The 26,126-nt window shown below is 43.3% G+C and overlaps 1 protein-coding gene across 2 annotated transcripts in view; it reads right to left on the bottom strand.

Moving 5' to 3' along the window:
* The window catches only part of LOC137590367 (adhesion G protein-coupled receptor L3-like), a 178,839-nt gene that overhangs the window by 84,989 nt on the left and 67,724 nt on the right, over positions 1-26,126 (bottom strand). For both annotated transcript variants that reach the window (XM_068307945.1, XM_068307946.1), the window contains exon 4: positions 21,449-21,662. In XM_068307945.1, coding sequence (XP_068164046.1) covers positions 21,449-21,662 — 214 coding nt within the window. The remainder of the gene's footprint in view (positions 1-21,448; positions 21,663-26,126) is intronic.

The raw sequence follows: 26,126 nt of genomic DNA, 5'->3' as shown, positions 1-26,126 counted from the left end.
TTTTTCTACTTTTTGTCATTTTGTTTTAAAAAGTTGGGTTGATAAGGGTTAAGGTTTTAAAATGTTACGTGCTGGAATAGTATATTCAGAAATAAAGGTGTTTATTCTGACAGGAGAGGTGAAGTAAAAGGAATCTAGGCTGGCTTGATGTCCAAAGGTTGGGAAATTCACTACATTTCAGGTACAGGAAGTGCGATCTTGGGTAGTTTCCACTTCCTGTTGAAGGGTTCTGACGTCACAGATGCAAATCCAGGCTTTAAACCATGTATATGTTAGATTATGCTCACAGAATGATGGATGGCGGCGGTGACGGAGAGGAGCGAGGTAGACGCATTCAACTGGGTGTGAAATCAGCTTCGCTATGAAATGTAGGTCTTCATTAAAAAAACAAACAAAAAAAAACACACATTTAAGGGTGCCGGTGGTGTTTTCATGTGCCGTTTTGTTTTTGGCAGTCATCAATCAAACCCCCACTTCATATGCACCAAAGAGCCTCTCACCAGACATAATAGCAGCACTTATCCCACGACATTAACTCATTGAAATGTTTTGACAAGTATCGATCTGTTGGCGCCACGCGTCCGTCTGCCAAACGGAAACGCCGCGTACAAAGTTGCGTTGGAGTACCTGCCGCCGGTTTCGGATTCGGCGTGCTACACTGTCCGCCGCGTCGCCGTCCCATCAAATCCATACTCGTTTACAGACCGCCATTAACTCGCAATGCATAAAAAGGTATTTATTTCCCAGCGAAGACACTGACGGCGAAGGTCAAGGCAAGGTCTGACACGATGATTCATACGCCACAATTAAAGGATTCTCTACACCTTAATTAACATTGATTGGCTGCCGACTAATCAATCGAACCAGTGAGGGACAAGCAAAACGGGGGCCCCCATCTCATTTCGAGTGGACTCAGTAATGAGATATGGTCCGCCGACTCTCTCCCCATGAAAAGCTTTATGGGTTCACGAGCCCCCACCACCACCATCACCCTCTGCCAGTCATTCAATCACACACTCCAGTCAGCTGTCTGCGGGCCGACGAAGAGTTAATTCCCAGGCGGTAAATGCCAGTCAAATAAATAAGGGGTCAAACCTATGAAACCGAGACACAATTACAGAGGCAGGCTTCTCATCTCCTCACCCGGTCTGTTTACTACCACTTCTGACTTATTCTATTTAGGGCTGGGGGTGTGTGTGGAGGAAACGGTAATAAGCAAGTGAGAACGCAAGTCAAGATGGACGTGTCACAAAAGATTACGTGATGGATGGATGGGAGGAAGTGATGTAAGAAGGAAAAGGTTGGAGTAGGACAAACGCTGGACTACTGTTTGTGACATCACGTCGACTATTTCTCCTTTTTTAGCTCCAAAAACGTCCATTTTTGATTGATAAATACCAAAACAGAAGTTACACAAGGACCAAATCTGGAATTTTAATCACAGTTCGGAATAAGTTCCTCTTGAGGGATTAAATATAACGTTGCATTTAGCGTGGATTGCAAACCTAATCCGAGCCTTTGACGTTTATCTCGACCCACATTCAAAATCCCTTTTATAAAACTGCTGTGCATTTTTTTTTTTTAAAAACTAACTCCTGTTTCATTGCCCATCGGCTTCAGGAGGTATCTGACAAAAAAAAAGGGGGGGGGGACTCAAATAAGGTGGAGAAATAATCACAATTAAATTTATCAAGCGCAAATTGATGGCGGCGTAGGAGGGCGATCGATGGTCGCGCCACGTGACGCAACGACTTCACAATTACCAATTAGTAGGGTAATAAGGATTTCACTCGGCTCTGATGAAGACGCTCAAATGAGGTGGGGGGGTATGTAGGCACACTCCTATATATCTGTACAGGGATATGCGGTTTGCATGCTCGCTATAAGAAGAAGACGACAGCAGGTGGTTGGCGCTACCGACGCCTCAACGCTCTAATTGGCACCTTGCTGGAGTGAGTGCAACACGAAAGGTTGAAATGTCTCTCCTGAAAACGCCACGTTAATACAACCAGAACACCCCCCCACCACCACCACCGCGGAAAAAGAAAAGAAAAATGACAGAAAATTATAAAGGATCACCTAACCGGAGGAGAGAGGGGGGTTGGGGTTGGGGACGCCAAAAACTCGATTTTCTAATTTGGCCACCGAGCGCCCCCTTTTATTTTTTTTCATCCCCATTCCCTTTAAGCTTCGTTCCTCCTGTTCCCTCGTCTGCTCTTTGTTATAACTGGCAGATTAGAGCTCAGACTGCCAGCTGACGGGGGGAGATGTGGCACAAAGCACAAGAGCTCTATGTAAGCACAAACTGTAATGACTATAATCGCCGGCTGATCCCGCTGCTGCCTCTGATGAGGGCGGGTTGAAGCCCATCCTGTCTGCTGACCACTGCCATGGGGTGGAAACCCAACCGCTGAACGAAGGGGTGAATAAATTCATCAGTGGCAGATCGAGAAAATAGGGACAACATAGCTCCAACTTTGTCCAAATTGGAGACTAATGTTCGAGAATTGGCCAGTTCTTTCCTTTCGCAACTCAAGATCTATATGAGAAAGGAATAAAACAACACAATAGCAGGGTGAGATTTTTCTTCTTTTTGGAAGTTCAAGCTGAAATGTCCCCTTTTAAACGCAGCGACTAGATTTTGTGATTTTGCCTAGAAACCACTTGTTTCCTGCATTAAATTACGACGCAGACGCTTCGGTTCGGGGCGGCGGGACGTCTCTGCGGAGTTTCTCTGCAGCTCGGGTGTGTTTGATTAAAAAGTTCCTATCAGGGAGAGCAAACTCTCACATTTGTTTTCGGTTAAAAGAGCAAACACGAAGGAAGCGCACCCTCTCTCTCAAAAAAAAGACAAAGACGCAAGCTGGCGCTTGTGTAAAGACCAAAAAGAAAAAGGTGCATCATGGGCTTGAATCGTGTGCACACTGCAGCGTCTGGTTGTGTGTGTGTGTGTGTGTGTGTGTGTGTGTGTGTGTGTGAGTTGTGTGTCAGGCTGTGTCGACCCTTATAGGAGTTTGTCTTTCGTCAGACAGGCAGGGAAGGGAGCGTGGAAAAAAATGTGACAGGCAGGTCAATATCCCCATCCCTCTGTTGGGACCCATTACGCTTTAGTGATGGTCTTTGCCACCCACGGTCGACTTCATTCATTATCTTTCCCAGCTGCACGCCGCAGCATCCGTCTTTTCTCATTCAACCTGTCTCTACCGGTCGCAGCACAAAAACACAACAACCTTTAAACCTCCAGCGGAAAAAAAAAAAACCTAGAGAAAACGATATCGGAAGGGAAGCGACGCCCTCGAGCCTGTACGTTCAGCTCTCGAGCAACAGCAAGAGGTATTAAAAAGGTGTCTGTGGAGTGTCGCTCTTTAACAGAACAGGTCTTATCAGTCGAAGCTGGCGTGAAAGGCCATTATTCGTTAAAGGGGCTTGGGAAAGAGCATTACATATAAGTTCTATTGTTGTAGAGCTGCTGTAGAATAATTCATCATTCCTGCATATATGACAATAAAGTTGACTATGACTATGACTATATGTTCTCATTACAGTATTTTCCACACTATAAGGTGCACCTAAAAGCATTTAATGTTCTCAAAAACTGAGAGTGCGCCTTATAATCCAGTGTGCCTTATATGTGGGGGGAAAAACGTTTTGAAAGAGGCCATTCATTGAAAGTGAGCCTTATAATCAGGTACACCTTATAGTCCAGTGTGCCTTATGTATGAAAAAAATACAATGGGCTTTTTGCCACAAGGGACCGTGCTCTCCCCCACTCTCTTCACCCTCTACACTCGCATACATGCCACATACAGAAGTACTCCGATGACGCTGCGATTATGGCATGTACCTGAATTCATCAATAAAATTGTTACTGTGAGATTTTGACATGAGGGTTTTATAGATGAATGCTATGTATCTATACAATGTGAATCCATTGATCCCAGAACGCAACGGCAAACCGTCGGACGCCAAAAGCTGCCCAAATGCATCCTTTCATTCTACCCCAGTGATCAAGAATACCCCCAGAGAAGATACCCCAGTGTCATAGCAGTATAGACTCGCATCTAATTCCACGAGCTACCTGTTTAACACCCACTCCGTTGATATTACCTGTTTCCGTTGGAGACCTCGTGTAATTTACATGCCATGCTGCTAGCTGCCCACGAATGCTTTCTTAGCAGAAAGGGGTCAAAAAGGCGAGTCCAACCTAGAAGTGCACGATTATGTTACAAAGTTGGTGTCAGGGTTCAGGCGGACACAAGTTAAAAGAAACCTCTGAACCTCCAGGTTACATGGAAATCTGCAGGATTGTTGCATCCATATTCAAACAGCCTACACAGAGCAGCTTCGCTCTCAGACAGCAGAAACGGCCAGATTCCATATGCATGCTGGTAAATTACCTCTAATGGTACTCCAGGTATTACTCTGAAAGCAACAGCTTGTTTCCAAAACATCCAAAAGACGCGTTTGACGAGGGGGAGGCAGATGGGAAATGAATATATATGGCATAAATACAACGAGCGCGCGTGGGCGTGGAGGACTTTCAACACGGCGCTTAAAGATCGCCGTTTCCCGACAGACGGCGGTCGAGGAATGCCGTGGGGGACGGCAGACGACAACGGCGTTGAAGTGCAACACGTGCAAAAGTAAAAGTGGTGTGAAAAGTCGCATGTAAGGGAAACACGTTGCGCGTCACCTGGCTGGTGGGTGGCGACGTCAAACCGGAGAAAAACATGGAGTTCTGTCGCGTTACGGATGACACCACATCAGCTATGTTCTTCTTTCAAGGGATTAACCATGTGGAACTAAACCCAAATGAATGAATTACCAAAGCGACAGAGAAGACGGAGCGTTTTGGGTGCGGGGAGGTAGACAAACGGTCTCTATGGGGTTGTTAAGTTTGGAATGGTCAATCTAAGGTCGAGATTGATCATCCCTCCCCAACGACTTGCACCGGCTACGTCATTTCGATTTTACCGAAGGCGTTTCGAGTTATTTTTTTTGTCTCCTGACAAGCCTAATCCGTCTTAGTTATTTGTACAGATTAGTGTCTTTCACATTGCACCGTTTTCTCTCTCTGTCTCATCCCAAAGCAACAACAACTTGAGAGAAATATGGTGGAGACTACCGGATGTGGAGATTTGATCAACCAGGCTTCCAGCGCATTTTTTGCAAAAATCTGTGCGCCTGCGGGGAAAGGGAAGGGAGGGAAGGGGATTTATACGGCTTCGACCATTAAGTCCTCTGTTGGGCTAGACTCCAGAAGAGTGTTTGATAAACACTTTCACTGTGTCAAAGCTTTGTATGAACACTCCCACTTAGACGACGTCCACGACAATGTACTGGTAAAGGGGATACTGGGTTCGTTTACAGCCCACCATGACGGATGAGACAGATATAAACACAACATTTTCCATCTTTGATTCATTCTGATTATTACATTCCCCACTTACGGAAGCAGGCGGCGAGAACAAATCCCTACTTGGAATTAATTTTTGTTTGACTCCTGTACTTATCATCTCGTCTGGAGATACTCAGTGATCGATAATTCAACAACAAGTCTGCAGCGCACAGATAGATGGATATATAATTCTCCAACAACAGCTTTAAGATGCACAAAGCAGTCATTATCTTTACTTTATCTGCTATTCATATTGTTTTTTTATCTCCAAAATTGTAAAGGTTTGTTGACCTTTAATTCACATATTACAAATGCAAACCCAAATAAAGCTTGAAACCCTCCCAAAATAAGAACAATTAAGATAAGACATAACTTATTTGTTCCACAGTGGGGAAATTTCCAAGATATTTTATTTCCAAGATATTTTTCTGTTTTTTTCTTTTATTTTACATCTTTCTTCATATTAACAGGCATGAAGAGTGAAGTTGCAGGATAGTTTCGTCCTTTGGGCCAAAAGAATAGAAAAAGAGCAGCTAAAGGAAGCCAAAACTAATTTGCCAAGACCTTTCCGGGCTGTGATTTTGTCAGAGAACACGGGGGAGTTGAGGTCAGGCCGAAGCGAAGGTTATCACCTCGGGGGGATGCACTCCTCCCGTGATGAGCATTGCTTCTGATGAGGAATTTATTTACCTTGGGTCTGCCGGTGCTCTCAGGTACCATTAAACTAAATAGAATAGGAAGTTTCATTGGGGCAAACAATGGTGGAGCAGTGAGGATTGAAGATTTTTGTCAACGAATTGGAAGAAAATGCATTTTTTGTATGCATCTTAAACAGTTTGCGGCTTTTGCTGCTACTAATATTTGAAAAAACCAAGCCAATAATTTCATAGTATAACTGTTCGAATGGAAGACGACCCTCCAAGCACCTCAGCAGATGTTACTTCACCTTCCACCTTTCAAATTGCTCCAAACCCCTCAATGGAGATCTAAAACAAAAGAAAAGTGTTTCTGCAGCCAAGCCAGCGTGCATGAAAGCAGTTAAATTAGTAAAATATGCCACTATTTATCCAAGAACTGGGACAGATTCAGTTGGAAGACTGCTGTGATTCCTGCTCTCTCCATTTGGAAGGACAAGTAATTCAGCTGCACACAGATCGAACTTACTCAGCAAGCCTCTTTGAAATTAATCCATCTATTTCAGCACCACAACAGGTATTAGGCGATGCAATTTTTTTTCCCTCCATCTGAAAGGTCAATCCGTGAGTCTGCACATGTTGTCGACATATATCCAGCTGCACGCAACACGAGGAGGAAAAAAAAAAAGATCCAAATAAATTTTGTAAAAATGCCTTTGAAGGGGAATCGCAGCGAGAATTTATTCTGCAAGAGAATCGTCTAAATTATATCGAAAAGCTTACGACCGTGCGCGAATAAAATTCAAATGAATGCTTTAAAATTGCCGCAGTTCAATTGTGTTCATTCCCTGTTAATCTACAACCAGTGGTGTCGTTTGCGTGCGTCCTCAACACAAAATCAAAAAAAGTTAATGAAGAAAAAGACAGATATTATTACAGATATTACTGAAAAGTGTGTGGAGAAGGTTCTGTTAGCTTGGTGCAGTGTCCACAGGAGAAAATATGAATTAAAGCAAAAGAAAACTATTAAATGAAAAGCAAAAGCGGAAAAAAAAAACCTGTATTACATCTCTCTTCATTTCCAAAACTGTTTTTTTAATGACTACCAGGCTTTAACATTTTGATAAAACTAATACATAATTTTACTCCTAATCATTTTACTCTTATCATTGTACCTCTTTACTAATAAAATAATTTAGGTTCATTTAGGTTTTATATTATACTATTGGCTAAACTCAATCCTTGCGTACTGTTTCTACTGTATATACTGTTATTACGTTTGGGATCCATAAACGTCAGGTTGGGATGCACAAATTTTTCTTGAAGCGCATCCCAGGGATGCACTACTTTCCTGAGGTAAAATGAACTCTGGACAACCATCCTTTAAAAGACAAGATAACTTGTAGCCCAAATTGTTCTTTGTCACCAACACTCGACTCGTTCACATGGGCGTCAACACTTGAAGCTAATCTCGGCTTCAGACGAGGGTCTTCTGAGAGGACAGGCGTAGGAATCTGGCATCTGAGCAAAGATGGAGTCCTCAGACATTTCCTCGGCTGCTAGGAAACATATGTTCTGACTGTGGTGCACCACTAACTACAGAAAAGTCGATTTCATTTGCGAATCCAAGCGTCGATATTAGTAGGAACGGATAAATAATGCATCGCCTGAGTGTTTTCTGTGAGGGAATGGAATCCACCGCTTCTGTTCACTGACAGTACATTTTTCAATACGGATGAGAATCACGTCTTTAACACCAACGAATGAACGACAGGAAACAGGTTTGTTTTTTTATGACATCATTATACGTGAAAACACCCAGTCTTATGTTGAAACCTCACCCGTCTTCTCTCATTCAGAAGCGATAAATTGGTGTTTGTGTGCAGCTGAAGTTCATAATCAACAATACAATGAGCGCAGGGGGTGTTTAACTCGGTTATGATGGCCGACATTGTTGGCTTGTTGAGACTTCTGCTTTGCTAAACTGTTTAGGAACCTCAATCAAGCCCTCAACTTGGAACCTGATCTGAACTTAATTTTCTACGTAAGTGGTTTTTGCGTTTTGAGAAAGATGATTCTCAAAGTTATGAGGAGTGAAAAACAACGTTATTGCCGACAGCTTCGGGACAGAAACTAATTATGACATGAAATCTGTTACGATGACAAGAAAAAGGCTCTAATCGGGAAAGCAAGGAACCTTTACCTGCTGATAAAGATATATAAGCCTGATAAAATAATTTGGATTCATCACTATTGGAGACCAGACGGGTCTAATCTCTACGAATGTAAATCTCGACAACAGGAGGGTCTCTCCAGAGGAGAGGGGCGGGATTGAAATATGCAATAACTTCATGAATGGATTTGTTCGATGGGTGAGGCTCATTCGCCGGGGGTCCGCCCCCTCCTATAACGATTTACGATATCTGGGATGAATTTTTCTATTCTTGCCGACAAAAGATGCGGCGCCACATCTTCCTGCTGACGCTTTGATTTATCTTCCGGTGTGACTGCCCCTTGGGACCCGCAGCCTGCCGAACAAACCTCAATCGAGGGCAAAACATGTAAAACTAAAGGGGGGGGGGGGTTGGTTTGTGAATATTAAAGTGTCACATGAGGAAGATATATGATGATTGTGGTGCAGGATGGCAAAGCCCGTGGATGATTGGAGCGCGTGACAATCTTTTTGGGGCGTATAGGAATCCATCCTGAGATATTCCAGCGACCCATTGGATTGCTGACCAGAGTTAACCTCCTGAACCCCTCCAACGGTGATCCTAAGCCCATCTCTGCGAGCGCCAGATTTGTCGCTCAGATACCCAACGGTGCGCCAGCCGTCTGACGGCGAGGAAGCAGAAAACGCAGCCCAGTCACAAAGCAACCGGTAGGCATCAAAGGATATCTTGGGGGAGGGGGGGGGGGCTTTGCTTGGGCCATCATCTAATCTCTGTTTGGAAAAATACGGACGTTTTTGAGGTTTATCCGACTATAGAATAAAAAGTGTTCACAAAAAAACCCTCCAATAGAAAAGCATTCACTGTATTTATAATCTACACACAAATCAATAAGTGCACTGTATCACCGAAACCCCCCCCCACCACCACCCAATCGCTTCTCCCCCTCTCACTTCCCCCCAGCACAAAGATCGCCACACACAAACACCAAGGCCTGCCTTTAAGCACACATTTTTCATTTCCAGTCGCCGTCACCATGGTAACTTCCAATGTCCGACTTAAAGCCAGGATGTGCTTCCAGCACTTTTCTTCTTCTTCAAAGCCCCCCCTTTTTTTTTTCTTTTTTCTTTCAAAGCCTAAAAACCGCATTGCTCCGCTGAACGGTCACGGTCACACAGCGCTCCGCGTTTGGAAGCACGTACTTTCTAATTAAAGCGAAATAATTACATGTCTTAGTCATAAATAAACCTCTTCTGATCAATTTTTGTTTCAAAATCAGAAGCTGGCTGAGCGTGACCTCGCAGGTTTTGAAAAGGAAACCAATCATTTGCTTACTTGCCCCTTTTTTTTTCTTTTCTGTTTTTGTTCTACCTCTTGTTTCCCCAAAGATAAGGACGAGGAGAAGCAGTCGGAGTGGCAATCAAATATTCCCCCTGTTGACCGATCGATGGGAGCCGCCTCCCCCCACCCCAGTGACCTTCTGCGTTCGCATCTCAATAATGAAAGACAAGCAAAGGGGGTTATGAGTAACCTCGGCTCTCGGCGAAGGTCCAGACACGCATCGGCATGCAGGGGATCGCCGCGGGTCTTAAGAAATTGTCCTGAAGGAAGCAGAGTCGGGATTAAGAGCTTCGCTTCTTGACTGAACTCTCTCTCGTCTCATGTGTCAATACGGCCTGGGGGGGGGGGCTGTCAGTCGCAGCTTAAGTCTGAGACGAAAGTAATTTACTTGAGAAGGAACAAGGTTCTCCATAGAACATGCATCATTCATACTGATAGTCGGACGGCGATCTGCTCATCATAAACCCCCTGGACACGATTAAAACGCCATCCGTTGGACGTCAGGTGCTTATCAGGGATGCGGCTAATCGTTTTTCTCCTTATCTTTCATTCTGGTCGGAGCGTGCTTTGATGGATCAATTGTTTCTGTGTCAATAAATAGACTTTTTAAAGTCTCAAACTGAAGTAGATTGTGTACTTTTTTTTTTTTGATAGTTTGCACAATTAAAAGTTGTGCTGCTGGACAGACAACCCTAACTGGATCGGTATGCTCCCGAGGAAACTTTAAAGACGCGTTGATTCTCAGAAAGTCACACCAAATGTCTTCTGCGATTTCTACTTTGGTATTTAGGGGGGTTTAGCAACGAGAATAAAAATGGAATGAAACATCTCAGACAATCACATTAAGACATCGGGCGATATCTTCTGACGCAGCTGTCATTTTTCTGACTCCAACCCGAATTCTTCAAGTAGCAAACGCTTCCATCGTTGCCTCCAAGGGGAGGGGGTGTTGGTCTTATTATGAGGTGTGGTCCTGGCGCATCGCCAACACATTGCTGCCTTAAGGCCGGAGAAAGCAACTGCACCACAACAACATGATCTCAAGACAGTGAAGGAGGGTCATCGCTAAAAATGTAAGGGCGTCTAGGGGCTCGGGCGACGTCCTGGGATCAAAGTTCGTAATGTTACTCGTCTAATGATGCATCTCAACAGCTATAAAATTAGTTATCCTTTACATGCACTGTGTGGCCTGACCTACAGAATATAATCCATGCACATCATTACTACTGTACAGTAATCCCTTGTTATTTGTGGTTAATTTGTTACAGGAACCATCCGCAAAAAACGAAATTCCGCGAAATAGCAACAAACCATTTGTTTACGCACCCTCCACATCCTGATATTAAACCACTTTCTATCTCTATTACCTTTTCCCACACTCTGATAGACTGTTTAAAGCGCTTGCAAGTGTTTCTTTAATACATCCGCGTACGGTATCACGTGACTACCTACTAAAAATCCGCGATGTGGTAAAGGCGTGAATCTTGAAGCACAAATACGCGAAGGATTACTGTCCTGGTAAAGATACGTAGCAGCCATCCTCCTCCTCCTCATCATCATCATCCTCATCAGTAAAATATCTCTGCATTTGCTTGCATGCTTTGATTGACAAGAAGTCTTTAGTTTTAAAAAGTAGAAATATTCCAGACTCATTCTTGTATTAAAGGCTTCTATAGTTTTGAATCAGGAACATTTTGTGTGACAGATTTATTCCCAGCTTTTGTTTGACAGACTCGGGAGTGCAAATGAGGTGAAAAGGTGGGGACAGGATGTACCAAGACAGATAGAGTTCTGTCCCCATCCTGTACTCGCAGAGGCGACAAGGCACTCCTTGCATTTCACCCCACGCTGCACCACTGTCCCGTCGAATTTGTCAAGGGAAGCCAAGACATTTAGCTGTCTTTTAACTCTTCTTCCATCCCAACAGGTCTGCAGAGACTCAGCCCTGGGGGGCAGGGGGAGTCACATTGGGGTGGAAAACAAAGTCTAGAGTGTGTCATCTTGTCTGCTTGTTTCTGCTTGGCTTGTTTCCCAACTATGGATGAATTCGGTGTCAACGTTTGTTTGCAGCAGAAGGAACACTTTGAAAAATGACAGATTTTTGGAATGCACTTTGTTGTGCCGCTGTAGCAAACATAAAATATGTCATCCTCAAATTCCATCATTTCTGGTATGTGTTGTGACACAAAAGTCAGCCTCATGAAGGAGGATTAGAGGGTAGGCGAGCCAACTTAAAGCTCGACCCTGATTTTTTTTTTTTTTCCTATTTCAAGTTGAGACGGAGCCGCGTGGCCGCGGTTGCTAATGGGGCGCGACAGACCTCCGAGGAAATGTTTTTGTCATGGGTCATTGAAGAATTTGTTGAAAGGAATCTTTTTTTTTAAAGTGTTGCCTCCATTTCTACAGGTCAGATATTATCAGAATTGCTTTTGGTTGGAAGTTCAGAGGAGCCAAGAGTGGGATCACAAAGTAATACTTTGAGAAGAATAACTTTTGTTTAGTCAGCAGTTAAAACCAAGCAGTATTTCCTGTATTTAAATTAGACTTTACACAGAAAAATCCAACAATACAGTGGAATACGTCAACTACACTGCTTTAATACCTGAATAATTAATAGATGTTGGCCGTTTTATTGCTGAAATAAGATGCATTGTTGTTATACTTCATGAGAAAAAGCCACAGGCCGAGCAGAACAAGCAGACATTTGGGCACCAAAATAATAAGATGACAGCAGAGGGTAGACTGAGCAGCGGGTTTCGGGTTTGAGTCAACAAGACTTTAAAAAAAACAACAACAAAAAAACGAGACGAGTCAGATCAAGTTCCTGGCAAAGGCAAATTCAAAATTCTAATCAAACAGCGACAGATGTCCGAGCTGCGGGTGGAAAGCCTCTTAAGCAACAGTATCACAGAACAGCTGATGTAAAGTCAATTCAACTTTTCAAGGTGACACGAGGACGGCGATTGTGCGGCGACAGCGTCAGGAGGCGAAAAAAAGGAAGACAATCTTTCATCTCTGCCGCGAGGCTTTGCCCGTCATCCTTCAAAAAAAAAAAAAAAAACCCCCGCAAAAACAGACTCAGTCCTTCCCTTCGACGAGTCTTTATTTGTACGTCCTCATCCACCCACCCCTCCCCCAACTGTGACGCAGGTAGAGCCGCGATAAAAGTTTTCAGCTGTTTTATTGTCCTGTCGTTTGAGTCAAAAAACCAGATGAAGGATAGTCGGAAGAGAGAATTAGCGGAGAGAAATGCTTCCCATTTTTTACACGAGACAGACAGAATTGCTGTTTTATGACTGTTCAGGAACTTGACAGAATACAGAAAAAAACCAAACTACCGGTTAGCCTTTTTTTTGTTTTTTGAGTTTGTTAACTTTTTAATTGCTTTTAGTTACAAAACTTTCTCTTTATTTGAGGTCGGATGGAGGACGTCATTTGAAGAATCAGGGTTTTAATTTAAAGTATAATGTGTGTACAAAAAACACCGTTGGTGGCGAATGCCACTAAGCTAGGTAAGCATCTCTCTCAATTCCACCGAGGACTTTTGAATGGTAAACAGAAAGTATGTAAGGCCACGAACTGTAGTTCACTGAAAAATACACTACAGAAGGGAACAATGATGGAGTTAAGTCTCATGTATAAGAACAGCAGAGGCCAAGTGGGAGCTCTCCCACTGTGCAATATTGGCATGTTCCAGTCAGAAAATAGAGTCATATAATTAGCTTTTGAAAACAGCAGAAAAAAACACTCTAGACCAGGGGTGTCAAACTTATTTTACATCGAGGGGAAACATCAGTATAATGGCTGTAATCCAAGGGCCAGAAGTAACTAATAAATGTAACTCAATGTAATGTTAACTAAATGTAACGACTCCTTAATGATAACTAACTCTAAATGTATTACTATGAATACTTTGTCATTGAAACTATTAAGTCACACAAGGCGAACGGTATCCCTAAAGAAAAGGAGCCCACTTAGTATTTCTATATGGATTATGGGATATGTATAGAGTTTAAGAGGTACAAACTCCATGAATATTCAGCTGCTTGAGTTAGATCAAAGAGAATTATGCAGCCGTTCTATGAAACATTGATTCTGTGAGTGCCATCAGTTTCAAAGCTTAAACAGGAGTGTGATTATTTTAGCTTTCTACTCCCAACAAACACACAGGAGGGTCCAGGTGATGATCAAACAGGGGCACGGTTGCACTTCATTTGCATTTTAATTATTTAAAGTTTACATTCGCTTTAAATAAGAAAGATAACAGTGATCCATCAAGATTCCAGGAAAGTTTGACTCTTTCAAAGTTCTCTTTTCGTTGCTTGACATCCTCAACGTAAAAGTGTGGGGAAGTACGACTTGTCAAACAGGTGCTAGTTGTTCAAGGTCGTCAGTCACAAAGGGGGTAAGAAAACTAGCTTATCTCTGCCCTAACATCGTCTTGCCAAGGTTAAAGGGTAAGTGACAGGGACACTAACAGAAGAGAAAGTAAAAAAAAGAAGTAAAGACGTTGGAAGAGGAACTCCGAAAGGGATCCAGTTAGTCAAAGTCAAAGTCAGATGTACTTAATGTCAAATGTACCATGTATACACGACATACAGGACAAGTGAAATTGTAGTCCTCTCAGACCCACGGTCAACAGGCAGTACAACAGGCAGTCGACTGGCAGTACAACACAGGTAGTACAACACAGGCAGTACGACACAGGCAGGACAACAGGCAGGACAACGCAGGCAGTACAACAGGCAGGACAACGGGCAGTACAACAGGCAGTACAACACAGGCAGTACAACACACGCAGTAAAACTCAGGCAGCACAACACAAAGTATAAGACAAAACACAAAGGGATAATAAACATCTCTTTACACTATCTAATCCCGTAGGGGAAGTGACGTGTGCGCCAGTTGGCCAGTAATGGAAAGGACAGAGGAACAGATTTAATTCTGGAATGAGCAATGATTGGAGGATTTCCTAGCCACGCAGTTGGAGCCATCCGTCCTTCCAGTGCGTCATTACAGCCTAAACAATCCAAGATGAGCTTCTTTCAAGCGACGCTGTAGGCCAACGCCAAACAGCCTTTGCCTAAAGACAAGAGGCGTTGAACTTTAAACATCCATGACAAACTCTTGGAATCCGGAGTTGTTCCAGGGAAAGAAAAGAGACAGAATAACATCTTTTCAAGCCTCTTGAAAGCGCAGCAAAAGAGCTGCAGAGAGTTTACAAATGATTCTGTGTCGCAACACCAAGAGTAAATAATGAGGATTCATCTAAGTTATTTCAGATGCCATGAATCACTGATGATCTCGACAAAAAAATGATGCACAGATGGTTTAATTAAATTCTGAAGTCAATGACATTCAAGTGAATTCCGATTCATAAACATTTTTCATATGTACATTCTCATTAATGGATGGGACGCAGGCAGACGCGAGACATTTTTATAAACCAGGCAAAGCAGCGTGACTTCACTGCTCCATTAAATCTCTTGATAAGCCAACGGGATTGGTCAGGATCCAGCGTTAATTAATGTTCTCCGCTCTTCTATTCATCCTTAAGGTCACACACAGCAGTTCAGGTTGATGATGTAAGATTGTTTTGGAGGAAAGCAGCTGCCTTTCTGACAAATCCTTCCATCAAAGACGACTAAAACCTTTATTTCAGAGGCTAAAAGTTTAATTTCTGTCGCTTTTGAAGTGTTTATTCTGCCGGGTAAAGTTTGCAGGTGTTATTTGGCTTTTTACAATTTTTCAAACCTTCATCCTCTTTCAAGAACTACTGATTTAGAGATCGATTAACAAGGCAACAACCACTCTTTTGAAACCAAACCAAAGTCAGAGCTACTAAAGGAGTACCTGCAAATTTTTCATTCAGCTGCATACGATTCTGAGGTGGAATTAAATAAATTATATTTTCATGCTTGGCGATTGATGAGTTTTGATTCAATTAGATATGCCTAATTTCATATGCAGCAACAACACCAGCGATGCCAAACAGCAAAACTGAAGCAGAAAAAGACGTTTACAAGATGGCTAAAACAGAAAATTGTACAATAATCCTGTTTACATGGCCGACTACAGCTGGTGTCTTCTTCAAAACAGAAACTGCCACGTGGATTTAAACAAATATATTACTGTTGCATTATATTATGGCATTATTTCAAATGCATTATAAAAAACATTTAAATGAATACAACGAGAGCTTTGCCAGCTACTTAGAAGAGGAGGTGACGACTCACGCAGATGGTGGATTCTGGATGAGGATATGGACAGAAGACAGGTGGGAACAAACAACCCAAGGATGGCAAAAGAGACTTTTCAAATGGTTCTCCTTGAACTACAAATCCCAAAAGGCTTGTCGAGTTTAAAACGAGTTAGCATAGGTGCACAACACGGTGTATACATCAGAATCAGAATCTTTGCTACAAATGTGTTTAAAGTTAATTGAACTGTGAGTAGATGCCAGAGAAAGTCAGACATCAGCGACCAAAAACTTATTCAAGTTACAAATATTACAGTTACACGGTTAAAATCAATGCTAAAATAGGCTTTTTTATTGCATTGTGGGAAATGTAGTTTTGATCAAGGCACATTTTTGACATGTTTAAACACTTTGACCTTTTATGCTCTCGTGGCGGGCTATTTGGCCCCCGGGGCCTTGAGTTTGACACATTTGGACTAAACGATAAAGCAAATGGCAAAAATACAAACACCTAATCATTTTTGCATAAAACTGAAACTTTATCTTGTTTTCTGTTTTCCCTACTAACTAAACCAACTATTCTTTCAGAAAGCAGGTAATATAAACTGGACAACATCTCACGTGCAATCCCATCACACCATGTCCCTCAACTCATTTCCTGGATCCCTAGAATTGCAGATGTTGATATGAAATACAACCAACGAGAAAATGTTCTTTTTATGGCAACGTGGTGATGAAAGATCCACAGGAAGTTCTGAAACTTTTCAACGCAAACGAGCCATGAATCAACATCAAAGGATGTTGTTTTTATCTTCTGGAAGAGATGATGAATGGCCAAGAAAGTTTCTAAAGGTCAGCGGGAGTTGCGTGGCCTCTCTACGTTGGAGAGTTGGAAAAAAAAAATTGATCTGGCGCTTCAGAGCAGAGGGAAGAGACAGAGCAGGAGACATCAAATGTGTATGTTGCCTACTCCCACCTGCCAATTAAAAAATGAAAAAAAAAAGGAGAGGCAGGAAAAATAACAGAACAGGGATGAAAGACTATGGAGGGTAGAGAAGGGCAAATATCAGATAGTGGGACGGGAAAAGCCTATCCGCCTCCCTGCACTCTGACTAACCACCTGCTCCGGTCTGAATTAGGCCTTTCTTTACGATTTGCACTCCTCCGAGTGAAACTCACTCCCCCTCGTTGACAAATGGACTGACCCTAAACCCCGTGTTTAGTGAGCCGCCACTGTGACGGCTATTAATCTGAAACCAAAAGACCCGAAGGCCAGACGGAGGCATCCTGAGGGCGATATGATACTAACATTTTCTTTGAGAACTTCCCAACTTTTGGATCCGTTGGCAAAGCGTTCAACTGATGGGGGCATAAGAAAGTCTTATGGGGGCATTCTGCCTCAGAAATCCAAAAAAAACCGGACACAGTTACGGTCGATTCCAAGCGCTGGCTGGCGCGAGTCAATCCTCCCTCTTTCATCTCCATCTCCTGAGAGACACCAAACCGATTCATAATGGGTAGACGTCCTTAAACATTTCCCATTTGCCAACCCACACTCCCCCCCCCCCCCCCACTACCACCACCTAATCACCGCGGAGTCTTGCACAGCCACGTCTGGAGACCCGGGGTGACTGAACAGGCCGCCAGCTTGAAATTTACAGCAACTAATTGGCCCAAATTAAATGCGGCAGGTTCTTCTCGAAGAGGAGTACAGCTGAAGACAAGAGGTGTTGCAAAACCCAGACAGGGTAATGTCATCCAAATGGTACGTGATAGATAGATCCAGTTTGAATTCTAGCATTTGTTCCAAGAACTTATTACTATTACTTATGACTATTCTTTAAAGAAAATGATGTATGTATCTTCTTAATCATATTTTTCCTGTCAAAGCTTTTAATAATAATCTTTTGCTTTATAAAGCTGGCAGCAAACAGTTTGCTGTCAAGTCGGTAATTGTGACGTGCACAACAAATAATTGCATCAACAACATTTATCCATTTCCACTTTGTCGGACGTCTACTTTGGTGTCGTGCATCGCTAAACGTAGCAGCGACAGTCGATCATTCCATATTATTACAAACGACAGAGCTTTCATTACAATCTGCCAAATAGAAGCTTTAATTTACACATGAGCTGCGTGATATTTGCACATCAAATATACAAGTCGAGCGTTAATTCATCCAGTTAAATTAGAGTTGGAGTTTTTTTGTTTTAAAAAGCGGGAAATCATTACAAAACCAGAAAATATGCGTCTAAAGACGGTGGCCATGATCTCTATTATGCTTTACCACCCTCAGAGTTGAGGGCGAGTCGGGACGAGTTTAAGCTGTTCGGAATTACAAGGTAAGCTTTTGTAAATGGCATTTTTTGGTGATAGGTCTCATAATTTTTTTTTTCTTGACAGAAAACCCCCCAACATCCTGTCTGAGATGAGGGGGGATTTAAATGAAGATGGGTTTCAGAACCTATTCTTCGGTTAATCCTGCTCTCCCCGCTAAAACAAACATCTCATCAAATCCTTCAAACTCTAAAATAGGGTCAAAAGCCAAGGATAATGAAAAGAGGAACGTATGGGAAAGATCATCATGCAGAGATGGAGGGATCCTCCCATCTGCTCCCCCCCCCGCCTCTTTATCCCTCAATCATTCTACCCCCCCTTCGTCAGAGATTGTTTTCATCTGACAAGAGGGGAGTCATTTGTCTCTTGCATTCCAACCTTAAGTGTGGCGAAGTAAATAATGGCCTAGAAACATTCGTTTCCCGCGTAAACGTCATTAAGTGGTGAAATGTCAGCTGTCACGAGGCCGGCAAGTTCAAATCACAGGTTGGGCTAATTTAGCTTCATCGTCCTCACGAGACTCATCAAACGGCCATATCTATTAACCTTCGTCGTTAAGTGTCGCGGGCGTCAATGCGAAAAATGCCGGAAGACGGAGAGTATGTTTGGTTTCTTTCTTGCTCCTTGAAATGACATACAGTGGAAACAATCCCACAGAGACCCGAGGAAGGAAAAAAAAAAAAAAGTGATGGGAAAGAAAAAAGAAGAATCTGAAGACAAAATGTGAATCTATCCGCGGAGGGTGTATTGTATGTATAAGGTTGCTCTTTCTCGACCTGCTTTTCTCCTTCAGGGGTCATGCACAAGAAAGCCACAATGCTATCAGCTGTCCCGTTAGGTGTCTGCCGAGGTCTACTGAGATATAAGGTGATATATAGCTTTGATATAGCCTGTAATTACTGGCCGTGAAGGCCACATCGCCTCGGGGAGAGGAAAAGGGGAACACACACACACACACACAAAAAAAAAAAGGATGAGCTAGACACTGACACTTCCCTGATGAGAAAAGGGTCACTATTGTTTGATAGCACAAGTGCCCGACTTCTCCGGAGACCGCATCTTTCTCCGACTGAGGTGTTTTTGACAAACAGCAAACCTCGAGAGATCATTTCCTAAACTCACAAGGTGCGTGCAGGCATCGCTAATAGCCTCGAACGAAGCTAAATTAATCCTCGCTAGCATCTTTTCGGTTACAGTATCATTAGCCCCCGCGGCGCTTGCAAAACGACACCACCTATGGGCGCCTATGTTTACCCAGAGGCTGCGGATTCTGCAGAGCCTTAATGTTCAGAGCACAAAGAGAGCAGCGGCTAGTGAAAGAGCCATTCATTTCATCCCCTCGCAGCGTGGTGCGAGACAACCTTCATTTTGAGATGCATTAGAGCACTCGCGGGCTCAGTGGCGCGCTATCACTCAGGTACAGCTCTCACTTAGGAGACTATAATGGAACCAAACACCTTGCAAAAGTAGCACAGTGTACGCCTTCCTAAGGGTGCTAAGCTGGAAAAGGTAGCACTTGGGTTTGATGGCTGAATATCAATGGGACATTCTCAGGGGCTGGGGGAGCACATGGGGGGGATTGAGACGTCTAAATGTATATTAACAGCTAGTGGGAGCCGGCGACATGGTCGGGAATTTGCCCGGTGATGGATGTGAGGCTGGCAACGCGGACTAAGCTGGCAAGCGGCGTGGCTCATCTTTCAAAACGGGATGTGAATGCTAACGACGGAGCTCGTCCAGTCACGACGACTTAACCAGCGCCAGCAGGAGAGGCAGGTGGTATAACAGGCAAAAAGGGGGGGTAGGGAGGAAAAAAAAGAAAGGGGGACAGGGATCCCACAAGAGGAAAATACCATCAGCACATTCATAAGGATTGCCAATTAGATTTTAAAGGCAAAGATCGGGTTGTTACAACTTAACCAGGTTACCTTTGCGAAATTGAGATTGAAGTTGGGGAAAACACGGCGGCAATCGGATTAGATTAGTCCTCAATCTTTTTAATGGCGTTTCCCAATGCTTTAGTGTACTGAATGCATGCTCTTACGATTGAATGCAACAAACCACTAGACGCAAAATCAAAACCATGTCAATCAAGGAGGTTATATTCTCACTCGTGTCCGTTTGTCGGCAGGATTAGGGAAAACTTTTGTAGCAGATTCCCATGGGAACTGGTACGGATCATTACTCTACGACCCAAACTCCAACACGTAACCAGAACTCACTGCAACCACATTTACAGTGTTAGCTTTGCCTTCCTGATGGGCGGTGGAACCCTTTTGTCTCGTTCCTGGGGGGGGGTTTCATCTGAGTGGACAGCTGTGGAACAAGGCATCGACAGGGTGCGTCAATTATCCGACAGCGTGCGTTCAACTGCTTCTTTTTTTACCATCCGTTGCTTTTCACGCCACTGATTGTCTAAACTCTGTGGCACCACACTAAAAAGCCAAGGGCAATTGTTTGATAAAGCCCAAGAGGCCATTAGTATTCTCCGAGGGTTGGGGTTGGCGCGATGTGGATCTAAGGCTTTGGATATAAAAGGAGGTAAACAGACGTAAACGCGGAGAAACAATTCAAACCTGTCCATCCCTCCTAAGAGCAGCATGGAGTCGACAAAAGAGCCGTGATGGATGATACTTACAGTTTATTCACTCCACTCTTTAACACCCGTTTACAAAACCCGTTTTTGTCCTGGCTAAATGTCAGAAATCCATTACGAGCCTATACATCCAGCGAACATTGCCCATTTCTGGTAAGAGCCTTTTTCCAAGACTATTCCAATATAATTTTCTCTATAACAGGAATGAAAAAGTTTCAATGAGAAAAGCACGTATGGAGGAGAGGCGCATTTAATTCCATTTCAGCAGACCTCAGGTGTGAATTATAGCATCTCTGCAGATTATGTTTTCAAGATTCTCCTAACAAACAAATCTCTCTGAGTCAATTACTTAACAGCGTAAAAGTGTGTCTGGGCTGCGTGTACACGTGGAAATATTCAGTTATTCCAACGGGCCTGCTCGATGTTTCACTCGATATTCCCTCTCGTAAACATAACGGACTTATTTCACTTTGACTAATTGGTTGAACTCCGTGTCGCTCTCCTCAGGCGCAGCCGTAAATATTTCAAACGCTCACGTCTTGCATTTACGTCGCCAACATACTGAAAGACGACGCCGTGGCCGCATCTTCGCAGTATCAGTTAAAGACATGATTTGTAATATTTATACATTAAAGTGTCTGATATGACTTTTTCCATTTATGTACTGCCTAGGGAGCATGAATAAGGTCATCTAATGAATATAATAAGGCAAAAAAGTTAATGTTTGTTATGGATGTGTTAGCTTGACCTTAACCCTGGTGTATCCTTACCTTTGAGACATAATCTTGTACGCATCTGGCAGGTAACACCGCGTGTTCTCCATCTGTGCCGGGTCCGCGTCGCAGATTTTGTCGTCGGTGCGACCGTAGTTGGCGCTCTCGATCATGATGACGTCCGTGCCCGGGCATCGCAGCTCGATGGGGTAGCTCTCGCACGACAGCTCCCTCCTCACCACCGCCATGGGGATGGGTGCTCGACTGAAGGCTGTGGAAGGGTGGGACACAGGAGAAACCGGAGATACGTGTTAGTAATTTCCATTTCTCTTTTTTTGCAGCAGACTTTGCGAAATGAAACCCGTGCTACTCTCAGAGGAGAATGCGAGGACTCGGAATCAAAAGGCATGACTTTCACGCCGGTCGAGAGCACGTAGGCGGACGGGATGCTAGCTGGCGGTTCGGAGTGGGAGGACGGTACCAAAAGGGGCGCTTGGGAAGCCGAGAGTTATAGTCATAGAGAGCGCGAGATTGACACAGATCAAACATAAGGAAATATCCACGCTGTTTGGATTCTGTTGTGAGAAAATAAACCTTCATTACACGAGCACCCAACTGAGAAATTAGACTGAGAAAGCAGGGACGAGGAAATCAGAGCAGAGTGCCTGTAAATTACCCTCCAGAATGGAATCTAGAAATAATGACAGGCGCTTCAGGCGCTCCATTTTCAGGTGACACAATCCGCTTCGTTTGAGCAACGTGTGGAAAAGAGGCGGCGAGTCAAAAGTCGTCTAAAGAGAAATGTTCGCAAAAGATGCGCTGGGCAGAAAACGGACTGATGGGTAAGGGCGGCGGTTTCCCTTTCCTGGATATCAATGCACACACACACACACACACACACTGCATCCATAGATGTATACAGAGGGTCACACTCGCTATAGGAGGGGGGCATGTGCACAACTAGACCAGAGGAGTTGTGTGTTTACAACAAGAATAAAAAATGAGCGACAAACGCAAACACTGGCCTGACTGACTGTAGGAGGTCCGCGGCGGTTATGGACTTCTGTAAACATCCTCTCAGACCGGAGAGACGCCGCAGCCAGACGACGTGCCGTGAAAACGTTCCACAAGGAGGACAGACAGAAGAAGACAGACACTTTTAATATCCCCTTTGGGGAAATAATCTTTTCACTCTTATTGAACATGCATTCAAATGTCATTTTAAAACCACAGTTTTCTCAAATGGTTAATTTTCCTTTAGGTGCAATGGAAGAACGTTGATTCAACAAAAAAAATTTTAATTTAAATGACCAGTTCCTGTGAGTCAAGGAGAAACCTAGCATCTGGCACGAAAAAGAAGATATGCCAAATCTGATGTCTCTATGACATTAAAAAAAAGAAGACAAAAAAGACAAAAAAGACCTGCAGTGAAGCAAAAAAAAAAAAAAAACAATAAAAGAAGCCCCTCATTATCGTTCCATTAATTTGGGCTCACATATCAGTCAAACCTCAGCAGCGCCAAAGCACACTTGCAATTGAAACATCACAGTTTGAAATAATTGTACACATTCTGGTGATGAAAGCCATCAATTATCTTCCTTTTTAATGAGAAGATTTATTCCACCCCTTTAAAAAGCGCTGGTCTGGATATCACCGGATGTCTTTGAAATGGAACACTGCAGGGAAAATGGGGAAAAAAAATAAAAAATTGATAGCATAGGTGAATTCAGACAATGGGGGGTTTTTTTTGTCAACGTGTCTGGAAACGGACAATTTTGCTGCTATTATTGATTTTCATGCTTTTGTGTTCCGCCTCTTTATTTTTAAGATCTTTCACTCAAGGTGTAGAAAGAAAAAAAAAGGAAGGCACCAAAAATTGTTCCTATAGCAAAAAAAAAAAAAAAGTTTGTCATTTGATTTATTTAACTTCTGTGCAAAGCAAAACAAAACAAAACAAAAATTCTTCTAAGCTTGAAATCCTGCAGAGGGTAGAGCACAACTCACATTGGCGTTCCCAAAGGAAGCATTAAAAAACATGGAGCAGCGTGTATGTATGATGGCGTCAACGTAGGCACCAGCAATTTCCCTAATGTAAGCAAGTAAATGCACGCCAGCGACTTCTCCGATTACCCCGCTAGTCAACGACTGTAGTGTAATTACACTTGTGCCTATCGGCGGCGATGGATAGGGCTCATATTCCTTGGATACCACAGCTGGTATCCGGGCCCCACTCCCGCATCCACCTGCACACATCTTTGGAATTAAATACTCAAAAGCCCGTCCTCTTATCGGACATTCCGTGTTATATCCAATTCATACTTAAAAAGAGTATCTATATGCAACACGGATCCCGTTTTCTCCTCCCTTGATAATTCCCCCTGACAAGAGCGCTGCTGAATAAGGGGAAAAAACAGGAAGGGACAGGAGTTTGAGGGGAAATGGTCGTGCCGGATCGGGGGCCGTGACTTTCACACTGCAGAATAATATTTTCAATCATGATGTTCGCAAGTGACAGAATCGGAAAATAAATATTTACTAAAATGCAATTACTCAACAAAAAGGGCAACGGAAAGGTCAGAGAGGAAAAAATGTTGGTTTGGAAAACAACACTCTCCTGCAGAGCTTTTGAAAAGCAGCAAAAAAAAAGCTCTGAAAAAGGCTTCTATTATACGAGCTTTTGTTATGTCTTGATTGGTTTAACCTCCATGGTAGATTTAATTGCGAGCAAAGGGATAAATATTCTCCTTTTTGGGTCAATGATACAAAGTGAAGTGCCGTTACCTTCCCTGAACCGCCGGGCGTTGAAGTGCAGACGGAGCGGAGTAACAATGACATTTAAAAGTCATCATTAGCAACAAAACAGAGGCCTTGGGGCCGAGCTTGTATGTCATTTCAACTCTCAAGGAAAAAACGTGTCGCTGAGAAGGAGTTAAGGTCAAATCACCGCGCATAATTACCAACGAGTCTGATTAAATGAGCCACCGCCGCTCCGATAAACACACGTCGGGGGTTTTGTGACAGCTCTCCACAAGAGAGGCTTTTCAGATCATTTTCAGGCGTTTCGACGTTAGCTCGCACACAATGAATAATTTTCAAATAAATAATAATGCTCTCCTGCAATTAGGCAGCTGGAAAAGTCAAGCAACATGCCGAATGTTGTTCCCGGAATAAAAATAAAAAAATCTAAGAATGTTCTGTGAGAGCGGGATAAAAAAAATAAAAATCGGAGGCTCAGATTCTGCAGGAGATAACGTAAGATGGAAACTTAATGTGTGTGACAGACAGAAATGGAGGGAGAGGAGGGTGTGTGTGGGGGTGGGGGTAGGGGGGTGCATTCAAATAAACCCTGACTTCATTGGATTAATGCGAGATAGATGGAACGGAGCTGAGGAGACGGCGAGGGAGCTGATTCGACAGATCAGATGTCAGTTTTTTCCGTCGAGAATCGCTGGGATGGGTCCGGCCCCCAGAGCTGGTGATTAATTAGCGCATGAATCTAGATGCTGTTATTTAATTAGACCAACAGGAAGCCTGTCACACCCACTTCCTGGTTTGCGACAAATGCGTTTTTTTGGAGGTTTTTTTTTTATCCCAGGGATCAAAATGAGTCATAACGCGCAAAGGAAGGGGAGAAACCTTGCGGTTGGCAACTCGAGGGGGGATAAGAATTTTTTCAATAATGCATGAGGGATTATTTATCTTGAAGTGAGAAACAGTTCAGGCAAATTGTTCTCGCAAGTAAATTACGTTTACACATGGCCACGGGCGAACAAAAATCTCAAAGGCTTTTATGCAGAGTGCAAAATTATCCAGGAACTTCACCGTTAAAGAACTCCACATAGGAGAGCGCCATTAATAAAACAATGTTAGCGCTTTATGAGATGAATTTGTAGCTTCCAGTCGGTTTATTCTCCCTTGCTTGCTTTGCAAAGGTGACTTCTGAAATTTTACCGCTTTGACTAAATAAGTCATTTCATTTGAGGAGCACAGTTGGATGATTTCCTACCTCTGTGATGATAAATTCATGAGCGGACTGCGGGAAACGGTCGTAATAAACTTCTCGAATCGACTTGATGGCTTCTGACACATTGACCAATGATGCTGCTGGGTTTAATTAGCATTACTCATTATGACAGGACACAGATATGCATTCAAAGCCCGCAAATGATGGAGCCATTTGTTGTTGTTTTTTACTTCCGACTTTTGCATTCGCTGACACAAATTTGAACGCATTAATTGGCAACGCACCATGCAGCTTGCAAATTCCTGCAGAGAGAGGGGGGAAAAAAAAAAAAAAAAGATTGATGAGGGGTTTTTTTTTTTTTTCTCTGCCGGACGCCAATGTGCGAACGCAAGTTTTAAAACCGTCAATCAAGCTGCCAGTGATGCCTAAGGGGAAATTAGCTCTTCAATGTTAACAAATTAGTTCAGAAGACGGGGCCTTCTCACAGGGCGAAGGCTTGATCTGTCGTTTTATTAGAGGCTTTATGCAGATTCCATGTGATGGAACTGAAAAGACAGCAGGCTTTACAAGGCAGCAGTGCTGTGCTACCTTTAACCCATAACTGTGAAAGTTAATAAATTACCCAAACCCTCCTTCCCTACCCTCCTATCTCACCCCAACTCAACTATGACATCATGTTTGCGTATATACGAGTAACAAATACAAAGTACGTGGCCATTACTCCATAAAGGCATGATTCACACACTCGGAACAAGGGGGTGAAGTGTCTTT

The sequence above is a fragment of the Antennarius striatus genome, chromosome 23 (assembly GCF_040054535.1).
Source record: "Antennarius striatus isolate MH-2024 chromosome 23, ASM4005453v1, whole genome shotgun sequence".
NCBI lineage: Eukaryota > Metazoa > Chordata > Actinopteri > Lophiiformes > Antennariidae > Antennarius > Antennarius striatus.
The sequence above is the reverse complement of the archived record's forward strand: the minus strand, read 5'-3'. Positions and strand labels throughout refer to the sequence as shown.